The sequence below is a fragment of the Colias eurytheme genome, chromosome 20 (genome assembly GCF_061535395.1).
Source record: "Colias eurytheme isolate Ceu_HAF_F1 chromosome 20, ilColEury1 Martin Lab GWU primary, whole genome shotgun sequence".
In the NCBI taxonomy this organism is placed as follows: domain Eukaryota; kingdom Metazoa; phylum Arthropoda; class Insecta; order Lepidoptera; family Pieridae; genus Colias; species Colias eurytheme.
The window spans coordinates 1059200-1084155 of NC_142999.1; the positions used below are offsets into that span (position 1 = coordinate 1059200).

The following is a 24956-nucleotide window of genomic DNA, read 5'->3' on the forward strand; positions in this document are numbered from 1 at the left end:
GTTAATACGAAGTTTTCCCAAGGCTCCTATGTATGCTGTAATATTTTGTGCAAAAGGTTAGTTTTTGTACATGAGTTTGTTGATAAATTGCCAACAACGTCATTCAGAAGCATTGTTGCATGAGACAATTATTATTTATGCTAAATAAAATAAGTATCTGAACCAATTATTAAAAAGCGATATTCCCTGATTATGGGTAGTTACCATAATAAAATTGTAGCAACTCTCACTTTGACAATATAGGCCCGCCTTTTGTACGATGTGCAATAAAGTATAAAATAAATAAATAAATGCTTTGGAATATACGGAGGTTAGTTTGTATAAGATTAAGTATAAAAAAATAACATTTTTAAAATTTTGATGTTTATTGTTTTAATAATTTCTTAAGTAATTAAAATGAAAAATTAATCTTTATTCTGGCATGGTGAGGCATTATGACATTTAGAATTGCACAATACATTAGACCTTTTACATTTGCATAATTTTGAAGAGCATTTTTTATTGCAGTGGCATTTTATAAAGCCTTGGCCACCAAATTTTGAATCCTTTGCACTGATTTCTCTAAGAGACAGCCGAACGTCAGGCACATCTTCGATCTTAAGAAATTTTTCAACGTTTGACCGAGAATTGCAGTCGCTTCTAGGATTGACTAGGCCAAAACCGAAACAGAATAATTTACTTTCGACGTTTGACTGAAAAGTTAGGAGCTCCTGGGTTTGACTAAAAATACTTCAGGCAAAGGGCGAAATTGAAATGTATTTCGGGGATTGCCTGATGGCTTTGGCCAAACCTAGGATAAACCAGTCCTTCCGCGAAGAGACTGTGTATCGGACTTTGACTATAACATATATATAGATTTTTGGATTTTTATTCTATAGTATCAAGATCGCTTGCGTCGCAGTATCAGTGTTGCTATATGAGCGACGGTGGCGCCCTCATTTATTTTCATCTCTTTTGTGTCGCACTGTATGGCATAAGTGTCAAAAAAATTGCGTCGCTTCGAATATTTAAGTTAATATTGTTGCGTATTTAATAAATATTTTCCGAATATTAATAATGTATTGCATTGTGAAAAATTGCAGAAGTTTTTGGACACCAAATTCTAGCCTATAATTTCACAGGCAAGTGTATATTAACGTTATTTACAATATTCCTCAATACTCATGCATTTACCTGTTTAGAATCATTTTAATGGCAAAAATCGTCAAATTTATCATCATTTTACTAAGCAATCATGTTAAATAAGTTCTTTTCCTAATACTTTCATCATTTTTCAACAAGTTTTCAACAAACAAATTTAACAAGTAAGGTAACCATGATGATGGGTTTTTACGGATAGCGACGATAATATATTGCTAAACAATATTATGATGAACATTTAGAACACCATTTTAAAAATTTTTATACTAGTAATGAAACAACACACGACATCGGTATTGCACTCACATATTGTGGTTTGTTCTTTTTTACATTGAAATTTATACTTTTTAACCTAATATTTTTTTGTTTTACGTATTTCAGCTTTCCAAAAATGAAATAAAAAGAAATAAATGGCTGTCCATAGTGCCTATCAAGGGTAAAATTTATCAACATGCCAGAATATGCAGTTTGCATTTTAAGCCTGAGGATTACGGTCCAGAAAAAAAATACCTTTTGAAAAGTGCTATACCTTTTTATTTACCACATTCTTGTTACTGCGTCTCAACTGATAAAGTAATTTTAATTATATTATAATTAACCACCATGAAACCATTAGTAACCGTAAGTACAGCTCCTGAAAGACATACGAATTTCTGAGAACTGTAATATCGTTACCATACATCAACACTAGCGATGCAACTCTCCCTTTGGAATATTGAAAAGTTTTAGACTGAAGCTTGAGTAACCAAAACGATGTTTTAATGTATGTAGCACTCATTTTAATTAAAAAATCGTAGTATGAGATCAAAAGTTATCAAGCGTTATTTAAAACTATCATTCTCTACCAATTAATATGGTATGTACCTATAGAGATGATAATTATTCATGTAAGTTGACCAGTAATATTATAATATAAATACTGTTAAAAATATATGTCGTTATTATTTATAGACCATATTTTTAGTTTTTTTTATTTCGAAAAATCCTGAATATACAAACCAGTGTGGTCACCCACAGAAAGAGACAAAAAACAACACTGACGTCATTCAAGGTTATATTTTCTTGTGACAAGTTAATGGTCATAGTGCAATCTCCAGTGTATTAGATATAAGCTTCTTGGGTTTGGTGCTATTTCTTTAATAATAAATGAAACAATAATAATAAGGGCGTAGGGATGTGACGACCCCATCGCCCACGGTTGGAATATCTATTGTTTACTTGACAATAGATATTCCACCCGTGCAATCAGTCAACCCGCAGGACACCTTGTGGCGGGGTGTCGGGGAGTAGCGACCCCGCGGGAACCGAGTGCTCCCGGGGGAGGCCCCTGTCTTCATCTCCGGCTCGCCTTCACCGGCCGGTCGGAGTGAAGCCTGACGAGGACAGGACCCCCACCTCTGGCTTGCCTTAACCGGCCGGCCAGAGTGGAGTCGCGAGAGCTTTTAGCTCGAAGGGTGGATGCGAATCGTAAGTGGCGAGTGGGCACGTGATGCTGGACCCTCAGGGAGCGCGTGATCGTAGTTTAAAGTCCAGGGACGCCTCTCCACCCTTAGCTGCTCACAATATGTTGCCCCCTTGTCGCACTATTGCAGCGACTTATTTCGGGGGCCCATACAGTGAGAGGGCGAGTCACCACCTGCCAACAATTTTTTGCTATATCTTAGTAGAAAGGCAGGTGCCATAGTCTTCCATAGTCCTTAATTCCGGTCCATTAACATCCCATTCTATAGCCCAGTTTATTTTATTCCCTTATCTTGCAATAGTCCTACATCGGCCGCGGACTGCCCAGGGCTGTATCTCTATAGTGCAGTCATGGGCAGGCTGCGGCTGGTGTCCCACAACACAGTAAAGTTCTCGAAAGGGCCTCTGCGTGTTGGATCCATGTCCCCACGTAAGCCTTCCAAAGGACCGGGTACCTTCCTTATGATGGTACCCGAGTATTATGGAATTGAGATACATAATGTTTTAAAAATGTTAAATAAAAATAAGAAATAATTAGTAATTTAAAATGATAATATAATAAATCATATAAATAATTTTTTTATTTAATTTTATCCATTCTACTATAAAATGTTCAAAATCAATTTAGCGGTTCAGAAAATATAATATCGTAACATTACATACTTTACATTTACACTATAATACATTCGCATTCATAATATTAGAAAGTCTATCATACAAAACACACCACAAATTTATTTATAATACATTTTTAAAAGAGTTTTAATTTTAAAGTTAAATAAATAATTTGTTAAAATATAGTTCTTCTAGTAAACTTTATATCGAGTACAGCGTTGGTCAGGTCACATCACTACGATAACATGGCGGCAGTGAGGCGCGCGAGCAAGCCTGCGCGTGTCCGCCTCACACCTCCCCTTCACCCCCGCGATGCTAGATTTATTTTCATAAAAATAAGTATAACAATCGACTTACTGATGAAATGTGAAACTGGATTTCAATTTTGTGTATTTTCTAGTATCGTTTTTGCAAGATATAACTGCACATTTCACCATGTTTATTCCTAGATATGAATAAAAATCAAGAGCAACGCACTTCGTCAGCACTCAACCACGACTACGAGCGCGCGCGGCGGGAACGTCGTGTTGTTCCCACCTGTGCCTACTGTTCCCACTTGGTTGTTCGCACTCTACAGGGTGTCCCGTAAGTAGTGGACCAACGGGTTATGGGGAGTAGAGGGACTTATTATCTAACAAAAATACTAAAATTTATTGTCCTAGACTATAAAGTTTTTGATTTATGCTTTATTTTCAAAATTTGATAAAAATATCATCCACGTAAGCTTAATATGAACTTTTACCATTTCTGTTTTTATTTTATTCTTAGTTTTTTGTTCAAGGTTGTTAAGAATACATAAGTCTTCCTAATTAAAATGATACTCAAGCATAATTAACAACAACAACAAAATTAGACCAAAAGATAGGTAAAATTTTACGTTTTAAAATTTTACGGACTGAAGTTTGAACAAAGCTGGTGTAAAAAAAATGTATGGTAACCCTGTGGAACTTTATTTTAAAAACTTCTACATCTCATACAGATTACAAAAAGGTATAATTTTGTGGTATAAAGTATTAAAAAAAATGTTAAATTGGCGTAGAACATTCAAATTAGAAATTATCAGGTAGTCAACTCATTAAGTTATTCCGAGAATTATTGCCTTTATGGGCGCGCGCTGGAATTCTTTTGTATTGTTTCTGGCCAATCATAGACGATACTTGAACCCACTATTATTTTCTTTGACTTTCAACTATTTTAGTGACTTGCTTATAGCTCGGAACTACACGCGTATTTAGCTTGAATCCGTCATTACGATATTATTCTTTATTGAAGTACGCTTGAATTGGACACTGATTTTGCTTGTGATTTGGATATTGTTCGACTATAGTTTTTTGAAGGAAATTGCCTAATACATACACTCCACGTGAATATGCAGAAAAATGTTTTTTATTTATGGACTCAGTGATGGAAATGCTCGACAAGCAGCACGTGTTTATCGTGAGCGTTATCCCAATCGGGATTGCTATCCTGATCACCGATTTTATCTCAGAGTAAATAACGCATACCATGAAGGTCGTATTCCTGGACTTCCTAATATTGACAGAAGTAGAAGAAGATCCTTCAACTAGTACTCGCCGTATTGCTAGACGCACTGGTGTACCAAGAAGTACAGTGCATCGCATATTGAAGAGAAGTGATTTACACCCGTATCATGTACGAGTGAGCAAGCATTAATACCAGGTGATTATCAACGACGAATTAATTTTTGTCGAGAGATGCTTGATGATTGGATCAAAATTTTTTTAACTCAATAATTTTTTTAACATTTCTGCATATTCACGTGGAGTGTATGTATTAGGCAATTTCCTTCAAAAAACTAAAGTCGAACAATATCCAAATCACAAGCAAAATCAGTGTCCAATTCAAGCGTACTTCAACAAAGAATAATATCGTAATGACGGATTCAAGCTAAATACGCGTGTAGTTCCGAGCTATAAGCAAGTCACTAAAATAGTTGAAAGTCAAAGAAAATAATAGTGGGTTCAAGTATCGTCTATGATTGGCCAGAAACAATACAAAAGAATTCCAGCGCGCGCCCATAAAGGCAATAATTCTCGGAATAACTTAATGAGTTGACTACCTGATAATTTCTAATTTGAATGTTCTACGCCAATTTAACATTTTTTTTAATACTTTATACCACAAAATTATACCTTTTTGTAATCTGTATGAGATGTAGAAGTTTTTAAAATAAAGTTCCACAGGGTTACCATACATTTTTTTTACACCAGCTTTGTTCAAACTTCAGTCCGTAAAATTTTAAAACGTAAAATTTTACCTATCTTTTGGTCTAATTTTGTTGTTGTTGTTAATTATGCTTGAGTATCATTTTAATTAGGAAGACTTATGTATTCTTAACAACCTTGAACAAAAAACTAAGAATAAAATAAAAACAGAAATGGTAAAAGTTCATATTAAGCTTACGTGGATGATATTTTTATCAAATTTTGAAAATAAAGCATAAATCAAAAACTTTATGGTCTAGGACAATAAATTTTAGTATTTTTGTTAGATAATAAGTCCCTCTACTCCCCATAACCTGTTGGTCCACTACTTACGGGACACCCTGTATAGATACTATCTATACTCTAAGTTAATCACCCTTACTTAAAAAACAAGATTTATCTCCAGTTTTTATAAAATATATTTTCTATGTAATATTACAACACACATCATCTACATACAATAGATAGCAATGGATGAGAACACATCGTAACCGGTGTCCGTAATCACTTTCATCCCCTATTTAGCTCTTGAAAAATAAAATATTTTATCGACCACTAAAAAATACAAGAATAGGTAATCTGTGTTAAAATCACCTGACGGATGATTAGTGATTATATATATTCTGTTATGCATGACGTGGATATTTGACATTTCAATGACATATTGATAGCCATCTCCCCGAGCATCTCCCAATGACATTTGTAGTTGTTGACGTTTGATGACAGAAACTAAAAAGGGAGGATTTTCTACAACAACAATAATTATTAAAAAATAATTCTTAATATTGGTGAAAAGTATAAAGCTTACTAGACATGGCAGGGATATATTATTTCGTGATCGTAGGTCACACTGATAAACCTATTTTCGAAATGGAATTCATTCCTGTAACGAAAGAAGTTAAGGTGCTTTACAAATTAATTTCTTTGCATATTTTAATTATTAAGCATTTCCCTTGTACATAAATAAACAATATTCAACAACAATGCATAGCGAAACTATTCATTCGCGTAGGTATTTTTTCACCAAGCTTTTTGCCTTTTTTCAGAAAGAGGACAATCGACACTTGAATGAATTCATAGCTCATGCAGCATTAGATCTAGTCAACGAACACATGTGGAAAGGCACGAATACATATTTAAAATCTGTAGACAAATTTAACCAATGGTTTGTCTCAGCTTTTGTTACAGCTAGTCAGGTATGTTAGAAATTATTTTCATCATAATATCGTATTGATTTTACTCTTTATCAATTAAATTAAGATTGTAAAGGCTTATTCATGGTTTATTTGTAAAAGCTATAACATATATAATTGGTTGCCTGGCAGAGATCAAACTGCTTAGTGATAAGGCCGCCAATTGTATTACATCTTTCTAGTACCATATTTTCTTTTTATTCTTTCTTATTATTTAATGATTGTATTACAATAAAGTGTAATAAATAAATATAATTTTATTTAACAAAGCATCAAATCAAAGATAGTAAAATTTAATAACTTACACTAAGCAAAACAACATAGGAATTCAACTGGTTACTTCTTTAAATTTACTTTATATTTATATAATACTAGCTTTCCGCCCGCGGCTTCGCCCGCGTTTTCAAAGAAAAACCCGGTCCCGTAGGATTTCCGGGATAAAACCTATCCTATGTCCTTTCTCGGGTATCAAAATATCTCTATACCAAATTTCATGCAAATTGGTTCAGTAGTTAAGGCGTGATTGAGTAACAGACAGACAGACAGAGTTACTTTCGCATTTATAATATTAGTATGGATATAAATTACTCATATTCCACAGATGAGATTCATAATGGTGCATGAACCGAGAAACGAAGATGGGATCAAGAACTTTTTCACAGATGTATATGAAGCGTACATAAAACTAATGCTAAATCCATTCTACAAAGAAGACACAGTGATTAACTTCCCCGCGTTTGAGAAGAAGGTGCAATTACTGGGAAAGAAGTACTTGACATAGCCCAAGCTTGATGTTTTCAAAGGATTATTGATGAACTAATAGTGCAAGTGTCAGTGTTTTTTTTATAATTGACTGAACACTATAATACAAGGTTTTATATAAAATAATGGTTATAAATATGATTGCTATAATGTATTATGGATAAATAAGTTTAAGTGTTATAAATGTAAATATTCGGATAATAGTTGAAAGAAATAAAGAAATGGTGGATATCAATAATCTGAATAATGTAGAACTAAAAAACTTACTTAACTCTTGTCTCTGTTTCTAAGTCTTTGTAATATATATTTTAAAGTATATTTAGATATGCATAATATAAAACTATTGCAAAAATTACCATTGTTATTGTAAAACATGTAACTAATAGGGATATGGTAGAGATTGTCTAATCTAAAAATGAACGCCCCTCCACTAAACTTAATTGTTTCAATGTGTGAGGACAAATAATTATTGAACCACTTTATATGTGTGCGCGCGTCGATTCTACTGCAAACTTTGACACTCGCGCACTGATTTGTCAACTAATCGGGCGATCAGTTCAGGTGCCTAGCATTGTATGGCGGGGAGAGCGCACTATGTACGGAATGACACGTCCGTTCTGTCGTGCATCGCGTCATTTATGCACTAGTTGGCCAACTGGTCCTGTCGTTCGGGCATGGACGGGACTGGAGGACTGAACGACCAATGAGGCAGACCAATTTGTGTGTATTGCGTCTATACACGTACTTTGAATGTGAGCGTAAACACAGTGGAGGGGCGTTCATTTTTAGATTAGACAATCTCTAGTGTATATTTATGTAATTTTAAAGCAAATAATAATTTTCATAATAATACAATGCTGATTAATGAATACATTGCAATAGTCAGTTCTTTTGTCTTCTGCCTTTTTATTTATAAACATTAAGAGAACATTTTTAATTATAAATATCATTCCTTTCAGATAAAAAAAAACAACAACAATCATTGTACTATGTTAAAAACCAAGCTTTGCGCTATGAAAATATAAACTAGATTTAAAGACACTTTTATTTTTAGCAATTATTTATTGAAAAATAAACAAATTACAATTTAACACTGAATCTTAATTATTTACCCATTACTAAAAATTTAGCTGTCCTACATTTTAAATAATACTGAATTAAATTAAATATTAGTTTTGTGGATTTAAAAATCCAGTAATTGAAACTGACCAAATTAAAGTCAACAAATAAATGTACACCTTTTTTTCTCACTATTTTTTTATTGGTCAAATGTGACCAATTGAATTTCCACAGTAAATTCAGAATTCCCATAACTTAAAAACTATCCTATAACTTATTGAAAAAAATTATACAAATGCTTAAGACTGCTTCAAATATAATTCTTAAAATATATCAGGTAAATTTAATTCCATTTCTGGAATGCTGTCAATGGAGAATTCATCTGGAAAAAATAAATCACAATATATTATGTAATTGCTATGTTTAATAATATGAGATTTTTATAAACTAAAATACCAAGTAAAAGCAAGTTAGCTTCTGATAACTAAAAAGTATTTAAAAAAATGTTTAATTTAAATAATTGTCAAAAAGCAGACCATTTGTTGTGTGTTCAATGCATTATCTTAACATAGAGTAAGTACCCTTGTTAAATTCTACTCTCTATTTTACTCTCTAAATATTTTTTAACAATAAATATACCCCCCATTTTCAAGTGGGATCTATCATATTAAAATTAATCAAAATAATTACAGCAATTATACATATAAAGAAGCAAACATATAAAATATTGGTAACTATACCTGTATAGAAATCATCTTGATATGAGCAGTCTAGCTCAAGACTGAATCTTCGAGTGGGTGGCGGTGGAATGTCGGACAGTGAGTCATCTTTAGCAATCTGATCCTCTGTTAAAGGCAGCAGGCAGGCATAATAGTCCGCGTGAAAGTTGTCTGAAATAATATCAAGCTTACATGCTTCCACAACCTAATAAGCAATACTTATAACTTGTACGATTTAACTTGAGACTCACTTAATATTATGAATGCGAAAGTTTGTGAGGATGTGTGTGTTTGTTACTCTTTCATGCAAATACTACTGAACCGATTACAATGAAATTTAGCACACATATAGAGGGTAACTTGGATTAACACATAGGTTTTATCCCGTAAATCCAACAGGAAAGGGAACTATGCGGGTTTTACTTAGAAAACGCGGGCGGAGCCACAAGCGGAAAACTCTTTTGTGATATATTAGTTTTTCATTAAAATATTACTACACAAAGTAAGTAAAATTGGTACATACTTGCTTGCTTATCCTATTATTTTATTAATTTTGGAAAGGTACCTATAATATTGAAAATAATGTAATGGGCTCAGGTCTCAAGTTAATTTGTATGGGTTGTAGTTTACACACTACTACTTTGGTTCAGCAGCTTACAGTTTGTAAAAATACTGTGTTTGTAAAAGTCCCAATAGCATATAATATTAAATTCCAATTTCATAAGTTCGGAAACAAAGTATTATATACTATGCCTTTATTAATTAAATATAATAATATAAACAAATTAACAATAACAATGCTGTTGTTATTAAAGTTGTTTTTTTTTTTATGTCAGAGCAAGCAAAGGAGCAGGTGGGCCACCTGATGTTAAGTGGTCACCACCGCCCATAAACACTTGTAACACTAGAAGTGTTGCAGGTGCTTTGCCGGCCTTTTATGGACAAATAAGCTCTTTTCTTGGAGGCCCCAATGTTGTAGTTGTTCGTTGACACCACAGGTGGCAAGTCGTTCCACAGTTTCACCGTACGCGGAAGGAAGTTGCGGGTGAAGCGGACAATGGTGGAGAGCCAACCATCCAGGTAGTGCGGATGGAACTGGTTTTTACGGCGTGTGGTCCGGTGGTGGAACTGTGCGACTAGTAAAAGGTGGAACAATTCCTCAGAGCACTCCCCATAGTAGATTCTGTAATGTTTATAGCAAGATGTGCATTGTTATAATTTTTTGCAATGATATTTACCATATCTGCCGTAAGTAGGCTTTGTGAACTCTAGCTCTTCAAACGAATATCCTTTCTCCTTTTTCTCGTCGTCATTGTATATGAGAGACCCGACGTTGATAGCTCCTGGAGTACATTGGCGCATAGGCGTGTTGTGCAGAGCTTTGCCCGTATTCGAAAGAAATGATTTCTTTGTTTCCATATTTTTCTTTGTGGGTCCTGTGGGCTCGTTGGGTTTAAACGGTCCCGCTGACTTTGTTTTTCCCATGTTTTCTTAAATAAATAGCATTTAACGTTACATATTTTTTTTTGGAGAATACAATATGCTTTATGACTAATTTTGAAATTTCTTACCAATGTTGGATAACGGTTGACGAGTAACATTTTTGATTGCTTGCCTTGTTACAGAATCGCCGAAAATGTCGAATAGTGATTCAGCCATTTCTTCCGGAATAAAGTTGTTATTCAATTAATTATTTGAACACAAAGAATATTATAAGAGTTTTTCAAATATACGATTATCTCGAAATTCGGACCCAATTCACTTTTCTCAAACAAAATAACGGAAAACGGTTGAAACTTGAAGCAGCTGCCACTTGCCAGTTGTGCTTAATACAGTTGCCAATAATAAAAATAATATATTGTAACATCTACACGTAATCTACACAGTTGAATAATCAATACAGAAATTATTTAATTACTTATCTAATTATGAATTACAGTTTCATCTGTATTTTTTGCAGTTTAATGATTCATTAAAGTACAAGTGCACCTAGGAAATTGTTCTTATCCCACTATCCCACATATTATGAGAAATGGTAACTCCAAATTATAAACAGTCGTCATTGACAGCTGTGTGGCTGTGAGCTGTTGTTAAATGTCAAAACCACCAAAACAAGCATTTTGTAAACATCCCAATTATTCGATCGTTTACGTACGAATCACGTTATTTTATTTATTTACAATTTCACAGTTTATTTTATAGAATGTCCAACTCAAACGATAAACCTAATGGTGTTGAATCAAATCCACTACAAAGACTTGCCTCTTTAAAGGCACCACGAGATCTTTTGCTGGGCGGTGTGAAACCAAATAAAAAAGTATTCACACCAAATCTGAACGTAGCACGTAATAAAAATAAAGGGTAAGATTAATTTATTGAACTATTTATCAACTTAGGTCTTCCTTATGATGCTTAAAATATAATATTTAAATGAATATTCTGTTGCTATTTCTCGAAAAAAAAATATTTGGTAAAGGTTAATTCTAATAATTTATTCTTACAGTCCATCAACCGCAGCCACCCGTGAACAGAAAAAAGATGAAAGAAACAAAAGGGATCGGAAAAATGATAAAAATAAAAACTTCAAAAACGGTCCAAATATTATAAAATCATCAGGTGTATTCTCTGAAGGTAAAAAGTGCATTCTCAGCTAAACGAAAATATCTTACATTATAAAAGATTTATGAAAAGGTGATATTTTTGAATGTTGGGTGTTTCAGGTATTGGTAGTGCGGAGAGGCATTCAAGTCGGGCTTCATATGGGAGTGGAAGAGAAGCTAACACTGCACCCACATTACAAAAACCAACCATTAGAATCAAGGATGCTGTTAGAGTATGTATTTATATATTGTTTTATGTTAAGTTGTGATATGGTCTGCTTAAATATGTTTCACAGCATTCCATAAAAAGCTATGGTTGATAAATTTAAACTAAACTTGCAATATTTTCTCGTTTAAAGGTTAAAATGTTGTGTGAATCCTTGTAATTTGAAGAATTCATAAAAAAAAACTCCTATACTATTGTTTTACGGTTCTAAAAATATGCTTATAGATCGATAAAGATTATGAAGAGCAGAAGATAAAAGCCATTCTCAGTGAAAATGGTAATGAAATAGAGGAAGCGGAGGATTTCAAAACAGTGCTTGACGCTGATGCTCCTGTTAAACTGCCTATGGATGATGGAGGTCTGTATTTTTTATTTTCTGATTAAATTCTGATTATTTCATTATTTATAAGTTCCTGGTATTATTACAGTACGAATCGAACTTAACGGCGGCTCGGAACATTGTACGATCCGACAGAAAACAATTTTAGGTATTAGCGGGACGTTAAGGGACCTGTGCGCGCACTCGCACCTGCACCTATCTACCGAGCCGCCATTAATTTGAATCGAACTATATCTGTTACAATTATTATCACATCAAAAAAAATGTGTGGTTTTATGAAACCACGGTAAAAGTGAAACTGTTTGAACGGTTCCGAACACTGCTTTGTGTAGCGCATGTCGCGTAACGGTCGGCTGCCGAGTAGGTATACCTACTCGGCAGCCGCGATACACGCGACATGCGCTACACAGACCAAAAAGTTTGAGACGATGTAATAAAAGTTTCACTTTAAAAATTTTCTAATTGATAAATATATTTCAAGCCAACTCTTTTATAGGCTGGTTGATTAACCAGAAACCGTCAGTCACCGTCAAACAGGAAGTTATCGTCAAACAAGAGCCAACTGAAGACGGTGAACCATGTAAGACCATGATAATAATACAAGCACCAAAGAACACTGTATGAATAATTTCAATTCAGTGTAAATGGTGCAAAAGAACACGAGACAGCAAATAAGGCTTACGAAGTTCCGAAACGTTTATAATATGTTATCGGAACATTCTTTGTTGCTTTTTTTATATTGAGGGTCTAACATGTAGAGTATATTTGTCTTGCTTGCAAATATAAGGGAATAGTATGCTATCCTGCTCGCACATTTCGCTCGGGAGTCGACATAAATTAGTTTTATTTAGTTTGTTTTACTTATGGAGCTAAGTATTGGGTTATTATGTTCATTTGGAATATTATTTATTCCTTGACACAGTTGTGCTTTTATTTATAACATCAATACATTCTCATATTAATACATTCGATGGATAGTTGTTATAAAAAGTGCTTAACTTTGCGAGTAACTTGTTTTATATAATTTTCGTTGAATGAAAATGGCGTAAATATTTTTTTCTCAGTGGCAGCATCAGAGGAAAAGCCGATTCCAGATGTTAAAGAAATTTTCGAAGACACAAATGTTGCCAATTTATTGAAGAGCGATAAACCTACCCTCATACTTTTACAGGTAAAATTCCAAATTAAATTTAGAATTACAACAATGAAAAAAATTCAGATGGCATATTTAATTTAGTTGGTAAATAATTAATTTTTCTTTCGTTTTTCCAGTTATCTGATACATTACCTGGTCGAGGCGGGAGTGGAGATGAAGATCGCAAAAAGCCTATCAACTTACCTTCATCTAGTGAGGAAACTGAGCAAAAACCGGTAATATTACACTTTTTAATATTATTGTTACTCACACAGTTGCAGATGTACATTTTAAAATTAAATAATTCAACTTAAATTTAACTGTCTTACACAAAAACTTCTAAGACAGTGCGCGCACGAGCAACTTTGTCTCCGCAACTATTTTGTCTCTCCCACCTATGGGCTAGTATGAAAGTGCGCGCACGTAGCGACGCAACTCCCCATACAAATTGATGGGAGAGACAAAATAGTTGCGGAGACAAAGTTGCTCGTGCGCGCTAGCTCTAATGCTAGATGTTCACACGCAAATCATCGCAAATAAAAAAAAGCGATCATCAAAATATGCGAATGAAATTTCACGCGAGTGAAACTGCGAGACAACTAGTACCTAATTTTAAACATATGATCTTACATTATTTATAAAATATGGAAATTAAACAAAAGAGTTTCTTCTTTTTTTTTCAGGTCGATACGCGATGTCACTTGTCAGATCTAGAAGAGGGTCGAATCGGAAAGTTAAGGGTGCACCGGTCGGGAAGGGTCACACTCGCATTGGGCAGTACTATCTTTGAGGTAAGTACCTACATGATATATGGCAAAAAAATGTATATTTTTAATCAGCATCAGTGTAATTTATAGGATTTTAAATTTTTAATTATAAGATTCATGTAATTATCTTATATGACTAGAAATAAGTATTTTATATTAATACATCTGTAGTTTAAATATTATCAAGTATCAAGAAATCAATTAATTTAACAGCTTTGTAATGCATGTAATCCCCATATAAATCCTATGCATGATTTTGTATATTTTTAAACATGCTTAAATGGTTAATAATTTGAAAAAGAAGTACCTACATATTTAAAATGACTTTTCTTACCATAATAGCCACTAAAAAAGCATCAAATTACTTCAATGATGTTGAAGAGTTGACAAAGACAAATTTTGATATCATGTACGTTCATTCACAGGTATGTTCCGGCACAAAAGCATCATTCTACCAAGAAGTTGTCTCAGTGAATGTGAACGATGCAAGCCGGTCTGCAAACCTAGTGTCGCTGGGACCTCTACAGCACAAGCTAAATATAACTCCACACTGGCAGGCTATGTTTGATGAAATGTCCATTTAACTATAGTTGTTTAAACATTATTATGAAACTGTACATAACTTTAAATATGCCAATACTAATAAGAATATAATTTATAACAGCTCATTGTATGTTTTATTTCTTCTATTGAACATTTTAAACTTTTCATCTAGCAATTATTTATAGAACATGTCAGAAAAAAAAGCGAAGCTTTGTCATCCATCCATCTCAAATAATTTACACAATACTGTTTACACAATTAATGGGCAATTTTTAGAGTATAATTAAAACACTAAATATAACTAAATTTATCTATTTCTAACATATTATTAACAATTTTCACAGATTAATTTCCTATGCCAAGGTTTTTGGCTTACAATACAATTTTACCACCGTCGTGATGCATAAGAAATATTTTAATATCTTTCAATGCTTATATTTCAATTTGCTGTCTGTGCCTGCTTTTTATTGTCTTCATATTGTATCTTAGTATCTCGGCCGGGAAATTGTCTTCCGCTTAAGTCAATCGCGAAATTATAATCTACTTGGTTGGCTAAAACACTATCTATGGTTGCTTCCAAGTTTTCTGGAGTTATAAATGTTGAACTCAGCTCCTAAAAACAATAAAATATATTATAAGAGATATTACAAGAAATTGAGAAGTATTAGAAGTACAATTAATAAGCTATTGCATAGCTATTATCTCAGACTTTGAGCGCGGCAATCAAATGTAAAAATTCTGTAACGAAAAAACCGAACACCCCCTCTTCAACCGGCACAGCGATGCAATGCTATGCAATAGCTTTACCGCGGCAGTCCTCGAGTGCCACACATATTTTCTTTAAGTATTTACTTTTGTCAAGATATATCTTAACATTAGCTGACCTGGCAAACATTTTTCTACTAGGACATCTTTATCAATTGAAAATACAAGCTACCAAATACACATGAAAATTAAAAATTAGTCAAGCTGTTGAGTTAATAGCAAACAAACTTTTATGTAAGATTTTATATGCATGATAAATACATATTGAAGCTGGAATTGTTTGCTAAATGAATTAACAAACCTTTTCTCGTTTTATTTTAGCCGATGCCTTAGCAAGTCGTTCCCTCATTTCGCGGTCTTTAGCCTCCATACGAGCCAGAGAGTATTCTTCCATTTCCATCAGCTCCTTCTTTCTCCTCTCTTCTCTTTCAGCAGCAACTTGTGCGTTCCATACATCGTTTATTTCTTCACAACGCTGCCATTCTTCTGCTTCTAAACGCTGAGACATTTCAGAAGTAGCACTTTCTAAAGTTAACTTCTCTCGTAGAAAATCTTCAACATAGAATCGTCTTACTGCGCGCATTTGTGTTTTATAGTTATTTGTTATGCGGCGCAGTTCCAGACGTTCATCCTCTGAGATTTCTGGTCGTTTTGGAATACGATATATTTTAGATTTAGCCACTGGTAACCAACGGGGCTTGCGGTGAGCCTCAGCACGTTGGATGACTATAGGCAATGTACGATTTAATAAATATTTCTGCGATATCATTTTGTCAATTCAACTTAATAAGGACTATTCTGAAATAACTTAAATTTTAACCACTAAAATCTCCGAGACTAAAATTTAATGAAATAAATATACACCATCTGTCAAAAATCACAACATAACCTCCAAATTCACCAATGTCAGATGTCTTGATGTCTTGTATAAAGCTTGTATATGTTACTGGAAATGTATGTAATCCGTCATTGTATACAATTCCTAGGAAATGTATATATGTAATTCCTAAAATCGTACGGAAATGTGTGAAATAAATTATTTTATACACATTTCCTAGGAAATCTATACATTTCCTAAATAGCTATCGGAAATGTAAAACATTTAAGATATTGATATATGTCGCAGGCAAGTTGTATAATATATAATGATATAATCTGGCCGTTTACAAACGGTCGCCATTTTGTAGTAACTATGCCGATAATTCATAATCAGAAATTTTTGGTATGGATAAGGGGGTGGGTTATGTTAGGTTCGTGTTTTTTAAAACAACACAGAAATAGGAGCGCCACGAAGTGGGGCTCCGTCGGCTCGCGACCGTCTTTTTGTAGAATTTTGGACGAATTTTAGGCATATTAAAACAGCTAGCCGTAATGTAATACGGCGGATTGTACAATCCGACTGCGCTAAATATACGCGAGGACAGCGGGACGAGGGGACTGATTACTTGCCAAATTAAAATTTGATTTTATAAGAATAAATATAAGTTGATTTTGTGATATTTACGTTAAAAGTTAGATAGTTGATTTTTAAAATGTTAATTAGTAAGATAATAAGAACATAATATTATTACAATTTTACGGTATGACTTTTTTTTTTTTTACATTAGGATAGGTAGACATTTGACCACAGTCCCACCTGATGGAAAGCGGTGACGCGGTCTATGGTGGTAAATCATGTCTACCTAGAACGTTACCCGATTGTATCAATAAGAGGTATAATAAAAAAATAACAACGTGTTTTATTACAGAAAGCATTTACTTTACACATTTCCTAATACGATATTGGAATTGTATACAATTCCTAGGAAGATTATACATTTCCTAGGATATGCATGCATTAAATAGTTTTTTAAACAATATTTTATACATTTCCTAAATGGTATCGGAATTGTACACATTTCCTAGGAATTGTATACAATTCCTTGATTTCATACATTTCCGGTAACATATATGTTATATTATTTTACTCTAATCACCTGTATACAATTAAACCAAGAAGCTTTTAACTAATACACTGGAGATTTCAGTCTTAGATATAAGCTTCTTGAATTAAACCACATACCCGATTATAATAAAATTCGCACACTATATGCAGTTCGATCCAACTTGAGAGATAGGATAGTTTAAACATGTAGGTACCACGGGCGAAGCCGGGGGCCGGGGCGGACCACTAGTATTATATTATTTCCTTTCGTTAATAGTTCGTTACATATTAAAACCTACATTATATTGTTTGCATTAAAAGTATAGATAGAAATATACTAAAATTAGTTTTATATTCAAGATCCCTGTGCAATTAATAATCTTTAAAAACCATATAATATAATCCATATAATATTCATTTCTTCATTACGTATTTTCATAGCAACACCGATTGCCGAGACTTGTAAAATGTATATTGACAGTTAATAGTTTTGACAGATGCAGATTTGTTTTTGTAAAAAATTAGGCAATCTGCCGGTGTTTATTATTAAATTGAGAATACATGAAGATAAAAATAAGTGAAAATGATTAAAATAGCAGCATTAAATACAGAAACGGAAGAAGATAGCGGTTCAGAAGAGGAGGTTTCCAGAGAAGCTTTAGAACAAATAGCATTGCAGCAGTATGCCAAGGCATTGGAATTACAAAGGAATGGTAACCTGCCCGATGCTACGCAACTCATCAAAGATCTTTTGGACACTGAATTATTATACGATGTCAAGAAACCAGCGCCTGGTGAAAAAATAACTGGACCATTATACAATTTAAAGTATGTCTGTTACAAGAATCTCGCTGGAATGCTCAGTGCTTCAGGTGAGTTAGAAGCATCAATGGATGCGTATACCTCGGCATCAGAGCTCGATGATACGGATGTAACACTTTGGCATAAGCTGGGCTTAGTATGTTTACGTGCAAAACATTTTGAGCGCGCATTGTACGCTTTCGAACGGGGTGTGGAAATAAATCCACGACATTGGCCATGTATCGATAAAATTGTTACACTCCTCCTTGGATTAGATTTTAAAGAACAATGTATTGCTGTCATCCATGATGCTCTTGAACTTGATCCTGGTTATTTGAGGGGAATAGTTTATCGTCGGCATATTTATACTGTATTCCGCCACATGAAAGATTATATGGAATACTTACATCCCATTTACAAGTGGGATCTAAGCAAAGATGAGCCAGTTGATGAAGAAATTGCACAAAAATTATTAAAAGAAGCTGATGAAATATATGAAACATTTATAGAGCAACAGAGAGAGACAAAATTTACATATAAAATGCCTGATCTCACATTGCAAAAGCCTATATCAAATTTAACATGGGAATCAGTCGGGGAATCTTTAGTTCACATGCACCAGTACATAACAGAGAATGCGATGAGTCATGCTGCATTCATTCAATTGGTTTATGAGAAAGAAGTAAAAGAAGAGAAAATGGAAGTATGTGAAGAAGCACAGGAGAGTGATAGCACCAAAATGGCAGATAATAAACCAGATGAAACTGCCACAGATACAGATAAAAATACAGATGTTGTTACATCTGAAAATGAAAACAATGATATGTCTGATAAAGAAAAACCAGCAACGGATAATGAAAAAGTAGAGAGTGATATTGAAATAATAAATGTAGAACAGTCAGCTGAGACTACAGCTGAACAGAAAGCACAGAAAAAGGCACCAGTCAGAAGACGAGGCAGTGCACTAAGCTTTCTAGAACAATGGGTGTGGTGCAACAAACGCAGGTCTGGCCGCAAAAAAACGAAGCAAGATACAATTTATGATATATTACGCAGAATGGTTCCTGAATCTTTAGTACCAGAGTTGATTAAGAAGAAAGAAAATGAAACAAGAGACACGTCTCCCACTGACTTAACGAAATTGTTTGAGGAAAAAGATAAAGATCAAGAGAAATCCTTTGAAAATAATGAATACTTCAATACAGAAGCTGAACAAAAAGATGTTAACGCATTTATTAACAAGTACATGGAAGATAGAAGAGATATCATTGACATGTTGAAGGATTATTTAAAAATTCTCTCGCAGAAATGGAGATTACAATGGCCAGAGAACCTTATAAAATATTTTATAGAGGCCAATGAGTGTTATAATCACCACATAGATGTTCCAGCTTGTACTGATGACAATACTGAAGATCTCCTACATTATACAACTGTTAATTTACTAGTTGAAGAATTTTGCATAAATAAAAAATTGAATACTAAATCAGAAGAAGCAATATCACATTGCTTAAGTGTTATAAACCACATAGAAATTATACTCACTTTTAAACCTCAAATATTCGAAAGTGTGGAATGTCTAGAAGTAATACTAAGGCAGTTGTGGATAAAATTGCACATCTACATTCTAAACAAAGAAGAAGATTTCGCTTTAGACTGTTTGTACCAATTATTTGATCAATTTGAAGCCATGGGCGAACACAAAAGTTCCTACCGTTTGGAAATTATTAACTTTAGCTTTAAACCAATCATAAATGAAAATGAAGTAGTGGAGTATATAAAATTTTTGGAACGGAATAAAAAGTTATCAACGGTTAATGATTTATACAATCGGAAGTGCTATGAAGAAGTACTGGCAATTATTACTGATTCATTTGAGCATTGTAAAATAATTGCTAAAGAACAAGAGGAAGAAATGTCATTGGATTTTGCAGTCCAATTAACTCTCATCTTGGAAACTTACTGGGCTCTTAATAAAGTGGATGATTGTTTCCGTTGGTCATTTATATGTTTACATGAAGCATTAAAACATTACTTTAGATACACATCAGGTTCAGCAGATTATGAGAAATGGACTCTAACTATTGTTAAAATACTAACTTGTATGGAACATATACTCGAAACAGAAGGCTATTATTGTTTATCAGCCGTATCCCAAAAGGAGTTGAGTCAGGGACTTGAAGATATTATAAGAATTATAGGCCATCAAATGGAAACAAATACTTCTGACATGCCATTTGATACAACTTCTCCTTGGATCATAATGCACTACATTTTACAAAGAGAAGAAGATCAAGGTCGAGGGAGAGTAACAACTGACAAAGAAAAAGCTGAACTAGAAGAAGATGTCTCAGATCCTTTAATGTTATTGTTCATTGCTCATGAACAGTTGGGAACTAGAGGTTGGTGCACTAAATCTGATGGCAAACTCTTACATTTTATTTTGGATTCAATTGTCCCACTTCTGCGGACACCCGCTCTATCTAAATGCTTAGAACAAGTTAGACAATACCTAGAGCAATGTGTTTATTGTCTGTATGGGCATCCTGAGAGGAAGCAAAAAATAAAATATATTGCAGACCACAATGCTACTGCACAAACATTAAATTGGGCTAAAGCACAACAAATATATGAGATTTACAGACCATTACAACTACCTGCTTTAGAAGGAAAATTGTCTGGTATATCGGCTGATACAGAATTGTTGTTTCATCGTATTTTGGGCTTATTACCTCCAGAATGCGATCCACAAAAATATATTCCACAGTTAGAGAAATACATGAAAGGAATAGAGAGCAAACTACCAATCTTTCCTCCACTTTTACCTTTTAAAATGAAAGATATTTATTTCCTAATTGGCGATCACCATTTTAAAAAAGAAGAACGCGATATGTGCATTAAATATAACATGTTAGATATAATAATAAATAGAGATAGATTTAAATCGTGGGCACAAATATCACTAGCAAAAGCTTTAAATTTAGTCAGGATTCTAAATTCTTGTCAGAATCTAAATAACGAAAGGGAGTTCCTAACACCTGCTAAATCAACTTTGCGATGTTATCAACGGTCGTTAGAATTAAAGCCGGATAGCTGTACTATATTGACAGAATATGGTAACTTTGCCTACGCAGTGCATTCGTTTTGCTCGCGACTCTTAAAACAAGCCAGTGAATTGTTAAGTATGGAAGATTTCGAAGCTCTCGAGAGGCAGAAAGAAGATTTGCTTGATACCACACAAAAATGTTTCACTACTGTTCTTTACGACAATATAATTGAAAAGGCTAATGACGAATACTGGTTATTTTATTACATGTTAGGTAAAGTTGCAGAAAAACGAAACAAGCCCCCCTCCGTTTATTTGGATTATTACATGAAAGGTGTTAAAAGTTTACAAGAAACTGGTGCTACATATCCATCAAAAATAAGCTACAGTTCATCAACAAATTTCTGTTTAGAAGTTCTTGAATTGCATTATAGAATACACGCCTCTATTCTTAAATACATTGAACAACACGAAAATAAACCTATACCAGCAGCTGTTGGAAAAGTGTTCTTAAGATGTATTGAGGAATGGCAACAAGGACCTTTTATAAGAAGATCGAAAAAAGATAACACTGATGGAGAGAACGAAAAGTCCGACGAACCCTCTTTACACGCAGCTAATATCTTAAAACGTTCGATTAGCGACGCAGGAGAAGAAGATAACCAAGAAGGGAAAAGATTAAAATTAGAAGTCGCTGCTGCAAAGGTACGTCGATCAGCCTCATGTGATACGGAGCGCATTAAAGAGGCGGCGCAGATGCAAGTTCAGAGCACAACTGCTAAAGATCCAGCTGCGGTTAAAGATCCAGTACATCAAAATAGTGAACAAGCACCGACAATAGATGTGAACGTAAAAGACAAAGAGAAACAAGAAACTGTCGAAGTCGATGCAGTAAAACCTAACACTGAGAAGCAAATTGAAGTTACAACTGACAAAAAAGAGGAAAGCTCCAGTTCCTCGTCATCGTCATCTTCAGATTCGAGTAGTAGTGATTCTTCATCTGATAGTAGCACTGATTCTGGTAAAGATAGTGATACTTCAAGTAAGTCTTCGCAAGAATCAAAACCGCTTACAGATGAAGAAATCATGAAAATAGTCTTGGGATGTCAAGATGCTTTAGAGGATTGTGCAAGTCGTTTCGCGCCACATTATAAAGCTATTTATAGACTTGGCCACTATCACTTTTATTACAAAAAGGGTAAGAATATCGAGAGGTGTCGTGATCTGATGCTCTCTTCGTTCACGTGTAGATCAGGTAAAAAGTTAAGTGGTTTATTCAGTGAGAGAAGAAACAATAATTTTTTCAACAACATTTGGAAAATAAAACTAGAAGAAGTAGATAGGGCGGGCAGCTTTGCTTTTCATATGAATCGTTCTGTTTTACTCACAATGGAAATACTGAAAGAAATAGATGATCACAAAACTTTACTCGACTTGAGCATTAATTTACAAAAAATACCCGATGCAGATAAAAAATACTTACGAGATTCAGATCGAGAAGATCTCGCCCAGCAAGCTATTTCATTATGTGTACAATCATTAAGAGGACAAGTGGTTAAGTTTAGCCAACAGCCTGACTTAAAAAGTAATGATGTGGAACGTGCAGCTCTCAAAAGTTTGATGTTCGACATTTTTCGTGCGTATCAACGTGTGATAAAACTACCCAATTCCACAAACAATTCTACTTCCACTAAACAATTTTCTAACCTCTTAATTGATGCTTATAAATTACTACGAACTACACCAGTTACTGAAAATATGAATTTACTAGATTTAGCTCTGAAGTACGGTCATTCATTAAAACAACAGGCTGCTGTTGCGAGTTTAGAGAAAAGTCAGAATTTACAGAAAAAACAAGGTATTAAATCAGCTGAAAACACAAAGAGTGCACCTATTCCAACTCCACAGATTAGAACGGACACGAAATCGCAGCCAATTACAGCTACTGCTTCAACATCTTCTGCTCTACCGAAAATGTCGCCGCATGATATCACTGCGGCGTTCCAAAATTATGTACCTTTTATAACTGATTACCTAAGTGCTCTACAAAATATTTCTTCACTACAAGCCCCCCTACCGGCTCTACCGATACAAAATTCATTTCAAGCTGAATTTTATAGGCAATTTCTGGGCCAGAGTCTCTCATCATATAACTTACAACTACCAAAGCCAAAGCAAAAAAGGGGACCCAAGCCAGGGTCGTCAAGAACGACTGTCTCATCGCAATTGAAACATAAATCGTTCACTGGAGTTATGCCCACAACTAAAGCGACACCTACACCGGTTATCACAAGTTTACAAAAGTCGGCATCAGCTTCTTTGGCACCAAGTATGGGAACTGTGCTACCAACCTTACCAGCTTCGATGACCGTGAATTTACCAGCTTTTACTGGTCATTCCTCCCTACTCACTTCTCATGTTACTACGAGTAGTGTTCCTCAAGCACATATGTCTACAACTTCAACAGTGAACACCGCTATTCACTCAAAACCCCCGTTACCACATCAACAGGTGAGCCCTGGTAAGACATTGCAGGAAAAATTGGCCGAACGTCAAAAGATCAACCCTTCTGTCTCAAAAAATGTAGCAGCTGATGTGAGTGCGTCGATCAGTCGACTGCCGTCGTCGCTCACGATTACTAAAACATTGAAACAAACTTTACCTGCTAAAAAACCGGAAGCGAAGAAAACGCTTACATTCAATGAACCTGAAAGACCTAAACCTATTACGTCAGATGAAATAATAATTTTAGATGATGATTAATTAATACACTACATATTATATGGTTTTGTCACACTATTTATGTATGATATTCTATTGTAAATATAATTAATACGTTAATTCAAGGTTTTTTATTTCTAAAATAACTAATACATAAGTATAAATCTAAACTACATAAATTGATTTTTCATTTTTTTCGAATTTTATGATATAAAAATATAATATAATGCTCTGAGTATTAATAATTATGAATGGTGCGGAAGGCGGACCACTTAACATCAAGCCTTTGCATGCACTTCCCGAAAAAAAAAAGTAACTGCCCGCCTATTTTAATAGATAGATATTCGAATTTCGAAATTTGGAAGTGTGCTTTACTAAATTTATTCCTTACATTTTTGGCTATTATAATATGTATATTCAAAGAAAAATATACTTTAGAGTTTATATGTATACTATCTATAATTAATTCAAACCAATTCTAAAATAGTTGGCACATATAGATCAATCTTCATTCGCGTGTGAAAAATGAACAAAAGTATGTAAGATTCTTTTTATTTTCTTATTTTCAACATTATTGCTAGGTAGTTTACATATTATAATAGGTATTATAATTAGATAATGCTATTTCCTAACCATATTATTAGAAAAGGCTTTAGCTACAATAGATAATTTAAGATTGTGGAAAGCTGGTAATTGGATGCCATACGAAATGAAATCAACCAAGTTGACACTACGTTTGTATTATGAACAACTTCTTATTACTTCGGAAGAAAAAATTTTAGAAACATTAAATATGAATGGCAAAATTAAAGGCGTATATAAACAAGATGTTTTGGTTCTAGTTATCACAGAAAGTGCAAACGAAGTGAGTTATGCGTTTTTTATAGTTTTAATGTAAATTCAAATTATATTAC

General features: G+C 33.9%; 5 protein-coding genes across 6 annotated transcripts; 3 read left to right on the plus strand and 2 right to left on the minus strand.

Annotated features, from left to right (window-relative positions):
• Positions 1 to 6159: 6159 nt before the first annotated feature.
• On the plus strand, positions 6160 to 7787 carry Trs20 (trafficking protein particle complex subunit 2). The gene is made up of 3 exons (XM_090113525.1): positions 6160 to 6344; positions 6488 to 6637; positions 7236 to 7787. The coding sequence occupies exons 1-3, from the start codon at positions 6255 to 6257 to the stop codon at positions 7413 to 7415; spliced, it is 420 nt and encodes a 139-aa protein (XP_089969651.1). The 5' UTR covers positions 6160 to 6254; the 3' UTR covers positions 7416 to 7787.
• Positions 7788 to 8547: 760 nt separating this feature from the next.
• On the minus strand, positions 8548 to 10987 carry LOC149899458 (uncharacterized). The gene is made up of 4 exons (XM_090113524.1): positions 10746 to 10987; positions 10413 to 10664; positions 9196 to 9345; positions 8548 to 8837 (listed from the first exon to the last, which is right to left on the minus strand). Exons 1-4 carry the CDS (start codon positions 10831 to 10833, stop codon positions 8779 to 8781), a joined length of 549 nt encoding a protein of 182 aa, XP_089969650.1. The 5' UTR covers positions 10834 to 10987; the 3' UTR covers positions 8548 to 8778.
• Positions 10988 to 11256: 269 nt separating this feature from the next.
• Polr3D (RNA polymerase III subunit C53) lies at positions 11257 to 14910 on the plus strand. 2 transcript variants are annotated; one of them, XM_090113832.1, is made up of 9 exons: positions 11257 to 11535; positions 11678 to 11805; positions 11895 to 12007; positions 12226 to 12358; positions 12837 to 12920; positions 13405 to 13511; positions 13613 to 13711; positions 14159 to 14266; positions 14668 to 14910. In XM_090113832.1, the coding sequence occupies exons 1-9, from the start codon at positions 11378 to 11380 to the stop codon at positions 14824 to 14826; spliced, it is 1089 nt and encodes a 362-aa protein (XP_089969958.1). In that variant the 5' UTR covers positions 11257 to 11377; the 3' UTR covers positions 14827 to 14910. The 2 variants fall into 2 exon arrangements, with proteins under 2 accessions (XP_089969958.1, XP_089969959.1); XM_090113833.1 differs by lacking the exon at positions 12837 to 12920.
• Positions 14911 to 15081: 171 nt separating this feature from the next.
• On the minus strand, positions 15082 to 16374 carry mRpS26 (mitochondrial ribosomal protein S26). Its single transcript, XM_090113834.1, has 2 exons — positions 15852 to 16374; positions 15082 to 15398 (listed from the first exon to the last, which is right to left on the minus strand). The coding sequence occupies exons 1-2, from the start codon at positions 16317 to 16319 to the stop codon at positions 15225 to 15227; spliced, it is 642 nt and encodes a 213-aa protein (XP_089969960.1). The 5' UTR covers positions 16320 to 16374; the 3' UTR covers positions 15082 to 15224.
• Positions 16375 to 17974: 1600 nt separating this feature from the next.
• Positions 17975 to 24174, plus strand: LOC149899461 (calcineurin-binding protein cabin-1-like). Its single transcript, XM_090113675.1, has one exon. It carries the CDS (start codon positions 18058 to 18060, stop codon positions 24082 to 24084), a length of 6027 nt encoding a protein of 2008 aa, XP_089969801.1. The 5' UTR covers positions 17975 to 18057; the 3' UTR covers positions 24085 to 24174.
• The last annotated feature ends 782 nt before the right edge of the window (positions 24175 to 24956 follow it).

Bases quoted from the DNA above. Each gene is read 5' to 3' on its own strand.
- Trs20 (XM_090113525.1), top strand. From the start codon at position 6,255: ATGGCAGGGATATATTATTTCGTGATCGTAGGTCACACTGATAAACCT. The intron at 6,345-6,487 runs GTGCTTTACAAA...GCCTTTTTTCAG, and splicing joins CTGTAACGAAAGAAGTTAAG to AAAGAGGACAATCGACACTT. The intron at 6,638-7,235 runs GTATGTTAGAAA...CATATTCCACAG, and splicing joins CTTTTGTTACAGCTAGTCAG to ATGAGATTCATAATGGTGCA.
- LOC149899458 (XM_090113524.1), bottom strand. From the start codon at position 10,833: ATGGCTGAATCACTATTCGACATTTTCGGCGATTCTGTAACAAGGCAA. The intron at 10,665-10,745 runs GTAAGAAATTTC...TATTTATTTAAG, and splicing joins TCAACCGTTATCCAACATTG to AAAACATGGGAAAAACAAAG. The intron at 9,346-10,412 runs GTAAATATCATT...ATATTATTTCAG, and splicing joins GCCTACTTACGGCAGATATG to ACAACTTTCACGCGGACTAT.
- Polr3D (XM_090113832.1), top strand. From the start codon at position 11,378: ATGTCCAACTCAAACGATAAACCTAATGGTGTTGAATCAAATCCACTA. The intron at 12,359-12,836 runs GTCTGTATTTTT...ACTCTTTTATAG, and splicing joins ACTGCCTATGGATGATGGAG to GCTGGTTGATTAACCAGAAA. The intron at 13,512-13,612 runs GTAAAATTCCAA...TCGTTTTTCCAG, and splicing joins CTACCCTCATACTTTTACAG to TTATCTGATACATTACCTGG.
- mRpS26 (XM_090113834.1), bottom strand. From the start codon at position 16,319: ATGATATCGCAGAAATATTTATTAAATCGTACATTGCCTATAGTCATC. The intron at 15,399-15,851 runs GTTTGTTAATTC...TATTGTTTTTAG, and splicing joins CTAAAATAAAACGAGAAAAG to GAGCTGAGTTCAACATTTAT.
- LOC149899461 (XM_090113675.1), top strand. From the start codon at position 18,058: ATGATTAAAATAGCAGCATTAAATACAGAAACGGAAGAAGATAGCGGT.